We start from the raw sequence: 5303 nt of genomic DNA on the forward strand, positions 1-5303 counted from the left end.
GGAAATTTTTCAATGATGTCAGAAAAATCGAAGAAAAAAGTGTTTTATACAAGAAAAGTGATAACACTTAAAATAATAAAGAAAAATATTAGGTTGCCATTGTTACTCTTGTACAGATTTAGATATTTTATACAGGTAGACTAGAAACATTCCAAAGGAGAAATTGATTTGCAAAATATCGAAGTATCTACTTTTTTACATTGACATAGTTCCTAATGTTCCCAATATTGTGTTGTCATGAGAAAAAAATAATTTCGTACAAGAAAAATATAAATAGAATTTTTGTGCAAGAAAAATTGAAATAGACCAAATTAAAACCGAAATAAATTACATATATGAAAGAAAAAGTGACCAAGGCCTCTAGTGCCTCAGCCAGCGTAGTAATTTATTCCGGTTTTAATTTATATATAATATATTGGTGTGACTACTTTAAGATTTGAAATATTTTGAATAGATTATAATTTGACTTGTTTTGTGTTAATTAGAAATAGACCAAATATTGAAAAGACGAATAAGTTTATAAAATAATTAATTATCTACTTTTTCCCATTGATGTAGTTTCCGGTGTCGTCCTTGTACAGATCCTCGTTGATGCCGTAGTAACTCTGCGAGTTCGGGCAATCCGTCTGAAAAATATTTATAAATACCTCAAGTTTTTATTCTAAAAAATAAAAATTTTAAAAATAACTAAAAATAGTGGACCGAAATTTTCATTACACATGGTTAAGAACACTTCCGACTAACTCAGCTTTCAAACAAAAAAAAAACTAAATGTAATCGGTTCGTCAGGCACAGACAGACACACACACAGACAGACATACAAACAGACAGTCAGATATATCAAACTTCTAACACCTCGTCGTTTTTGCGTCGGGGGTTAAAAATAGAAAAAATACGTTTCTGGCGGGGTTCGAACCCGCATCAACCGCAGACTTGGCGGCCGCTCTTAACCAATAGAGCTACAGAAAAAATATTTCCATTCCTTTCCTTATGCATATTATATGCATACACTTTTGGAGTGGCATATAGCGACATCTACCTAATATATACTAATAATAAGTACATTTTAAAAGTGTAAAACTTTTGGTCTATATTTCATGTCTTTTAAATATTTGTCTTGAAAATAGGCCTTTTTTTCTTTTTTATTAAATAACCAAGTTCTTTATTTATACTTGTTTAAAAAAAGAGTTTAAAAGGCATTTTCTTCTCCAAAATTACCCAGATAAAACGAAAGTAATTCTGTTTCGCCCCATAGTTGACTGGTATAAAATGTCTACAGGCATTAAATCCACCCGATGTACTTTCTTATGTGCAATAAAGTTTAAATAAATAAAAGAAATGTCTATTGTTTCATCATAAACGTTTCATCAAACGCTTTACCTTATAATCCCAGTCGCATACCCTCAGACGCTGGTTGAACACGGTCCCGGGCGCGCATACGAAAGAATATTGCAGATTTCCACCGATGCTTGGCACACACCAATGCCATACCTGAAAATTATAAATGTGGATGAATAAAAAAATTACTTATTTAGCGATAAGACATATTTAACGGTACGTTGTTTAAATAAAATTGTTCGTGATTAAATTCCTTTTTGTATTGTTGTATTTTGTTAAGGTGTGCAATAAAGATTATTTGTATTGTATTGTATTGTATTGTATTGTATTGTAATAAATAACTTACTTATTAATAACATATATATTTAACTAGGTACTTTGTTTCAGAGGAATAGCTTCTTGAGCCAATTGAATTTGAATTTATTTAATTATTAAATTATCTTAACTCTCAAATCATCATGCATTTTTGGCTCTATTGACAGCATGTCAAAATTCAAATTTAAATAAATCTTTGTCAAGGTCATGCATTTAAGGGTTAAAAATAATTATATTTAATAAAATCAAATGTCATAAAATGTGCCCATAGCAGCAAAGTAAACATGTTAGGACCACTTGCACTACCCGGTTAACTCAAGGTTAGTGGGCTGTCAACTGTCAAATTCCATATAATTGGTTAACTTTGGTTTAACCCTCCATTTTCGGTGGTGCAAGTGACCCTAAAAGTGGCAAAAGATAACTATGTTCACTATTACATTAACGCCTAATAAAATTGAATAGCAAAAATAACTGGAAGCGTATCTAAATATCTTTGCCATTAATAAAATTAAAGGCGCTACATGTTTATGGTCAAATTCTGAGTTTTTTTCTACAGCCGCAAAAATGAAGTCTGGCTCTGTCGCGCTAATACGCAAGAGTGATAGAGATAGATAGCTACGAAAGAGATATTATCGTGAGCGTTTCGTGAGCGTTTGTGTATTCGGCTACGCACACTGGTCTAATCGGGAGATGAGGTGAGGCCATTTCGTCGCACTTTATTATTTTAATAACTTTTGCTCGCGGCTTCACTCGGGTTAAATTTGAAAATTGCGGAATGCTCTATACAAACTTTCACCCCTCATTTTTGGGAAGTGGGGGGTTAGAAAGAGACAAAAAGTAGCCTATTTCACTCTCCATCTCTTCAACTTTCTCCACTTAAAAAATCACGTTAATTCGTCGCTCCGTTTTATACATACATTTATAATATTAGTATGGATGTCAGTCTTTTTTTTGTCTTAGTTACCTGGCAATTAGTTTGCGGGTCCGCGTAGTACCCGGGCAGCTTGTCATCGCACGTGAACAGCAGGTTTTTGGGGACTTCGTTGTACACACCGTTGGGGTAATCTTCGTTTTGTACGAAGCCTTGGTCGTCTTGCTGTAAAAATTATATTAGTTTTAAATATTGTGAGACCCACAAGGGAGACCTTTTGCCCATCAGTGGGACCATATATGAAATTATTTAAAAAAAGATCCCAACAAATGGAAATAAAAAAGTAATTAAGCTGAATAAGGTGCACATGGGAACAAATAAAATTATTATTAACAAAATATTAAAATTTTGACGGCTTCTGCTGTGACGTGGATATCTACATCGAGTATTAATCGATATTTACATCGAGTATTAATCGATATTGACACTACTAACACACAAAGTAAAAAACAATGAGCAATATAAATTATCACAATGCCCATGACATGAATTATAAATGTACTCAAAAAACTAAAAATTACATCAAACAATCGGTTCCCACATCCATCAGCCATTAAACTATAATCATAACCAGATAATTATGAGTTAATGAGAGAATCAGATTATTCAAATGTAATTAATGATTCTTGGCTTGTTATCCTAGTGTTATCATTAGAATCTAGGATAAGTAATTGAGTTCGTAATATAGGATTTGTTGCTGATTTCTTCTCGTATTTTAGATAGATAGATAGATAGATACATTCTTTATTCATACCCACAACATACATGGCATTGACAATTTTACATCAAAAAAATTAAAAACAAAAATCAGTAAATTTTTTTTTCAACATTTTGGCAACTGTATTTTTTCTGAACGGAAGGATGTCAAAGGCCAAAACTGAAGATGGCGACTTTAATATATGTAAAGGATATCGTCACTACTTTTAAAATATCTCGTATCTCACGCTGCTCCTCAAAGTTAAAACGCAGTAAGTCTATATGCATTCCATACATACTTACTACAATTTTCTTTTCATTGACAGACGAAGATACAAGTTTTTTTTAAAGTAGTGACGATATCGGTCCTATATCTGATCTGATATCGGACTTATCGGACCTCAGTCAGAAATCTGGAAATTTCCAAAAACGAAAATTTAAAACCATATCAAAATTAAAAAGTGCAAAGTCGCGTTGAATACATAAACATTCACTGTGTGCGCGAATAGTGTTGCCCTAATTTTTTAGGCTTTTTCATGTTACATTTCATAGTGTCAGATTAGTTCCGTTAGATGTCGCTGGATAGACAGAGTATAATTTGGACATATCCTATAATTGGGTTAGGTTTTGTACCTACTAAGGTAAAGCTGGTACAGTCACCGGCATAAATAAGTGATGATTTCTGTACCTTGTCATATTAACGTCTTGTTTAAAATGTCATACGAAATTGTCAAACTATTAAAAGCCTTGTCACAGAAATCATCACTTCTTTATGCCGGTTACTGTACTTACAACCCATGATGTGTCTAGAATAAGTACATGTTAGTTAGTTAGTTAGTTTTATTGGGCATTTTCCGCAAGTCGACAACTATTGTGCCTATTTTGCGTGAATTTGACGAGGTAGCACTACTCTAGCCACCCCAGCTCCTCTACAAATCCTAGCAGTGTTTTCAGGTTGCTAAATACCTCTTTTAGTGTGTTCGGCGTATCTAGGTACTTGTTCCTATATACTTCTACCTGTTTACACTCCAGAATAAAGTGTTTGGTGGTCTCTTCTGCTTCCATGCACAGAAGACAGGAATAGTTTGTGACTGAGGAGACAACTTAGAATACTCATGTCCAAACTTTTGACATCAGAAGCGGTCTGATACACTGATTATAGTGGGTTAGGTACTATAATATATCTAATACTTACAGCCATTGATTTGTCTATATCATTAGAACAGGTAAAACTCTCACAAAGCGTGGCCAAGAAGAAAGGACATTTAGTGACTAAGAAGACAACTTGGAATACTCATGTCCAAACTTTTAGCATTTAGAGCATTGTGTTGTATACTGATTATAGTAGGTTAGGTATAGTAGATCTAATACTTACAGCCAATGATGTGTCTATAATATACATGAGCACAGCTAAAACTCCGACAGAGTGTAGCCGGACACCGCATAGCCTGAGAGGGGACATCTTGTGACGAACTTAGAGTACCTGAAATAAATTAAAACAACACATCATTATTGGTATGTAGTACCAAAATCTAAGCGCGAAACGCTGGTAGCCTAGCGGTAAGTACGTGCGATTTTCGTTCCGGAGGTCGCGGGTTGAACCCCGGCTCGCACCAATGAGTTTTTCGGAATTTATGTGCGAAATGTCATTTGATATTTGCCAGTCGCTTTTCAGTGAAGGAAAACATCGTGAGGAAACCGGACTAATTCCAATAAGGTCTAGTTTACCCTTCGGGTTGGAAGGTCAGATGGCAGTCGCTTTCGTAAAAACTAGTGCCTACGCCAAATCTTGGGGTTAGCTGTCAAAGCTGACCCCAGGCTCCCATGAGCTGTGGCAAATGCCGGGATAACGCATGGAGGATGATGATCATTATTGGTATGTAGTATCAAAATATAAATTTTGGCCGATTACAGTGACTACTAGCGCCATCTATGCTCACAATGTATGTAACTTATCGAGTACCGTTACTTGCCAAATAAATAAATCTGTTGCGAATCAGTGTTTTTTTATAAATAAAATATT

At 34.4% G+C, this 5303-nt stretch overlaps 1 protein-coding gene across 1 annotated transcript; it reads right to left on the reverse strand.

The window, feature by feature from the left end:
• Nucleotides 1-436: 436 nt before the first annotated feature.
• Nucleotides 437-4768, reverse strand: LOC125238941 (U-scoloptoxin(01)-Cw1a-like). The gene is made up of 4 exons (XM_048146432.1): nucleotides 4656-4768; nucleotides 2618-2749; nucleotides 1381-1491; nucleotides 437-626 (listed from the first exon to the last, which is right to left on the reverse strand). The coding sequence occupies exons 1-4, from the start codon at nucleotides 4740-4742 to the stop codon at nucleotides 537-539; spliced, it is 420 nt and encodes a 139-aa protein (XP_048002389.1). The 5' UTR covers nucleotides 4743-4768; the 3' UTR covers nucleotides 437-536.
• Nucleotides 4769-5303: the final 535 nt, after the last annotated feature.

Source organism: Leguminivora glycinivorella, chromosome 24, assembly GCF_023078275.1.
Source record: "Leguminivora glycinivorella isolate SPB_JAAS2020 chromosome 24, LegGlyc_1.1, whole genome shotgun sequence".
Lineage (NCBI taxonomy): Eukaryota > Metazoa > Arthropoda > Insecta > Lepidoptera > Tortricidae > Leguminivora > Leguminivora glycinivorella.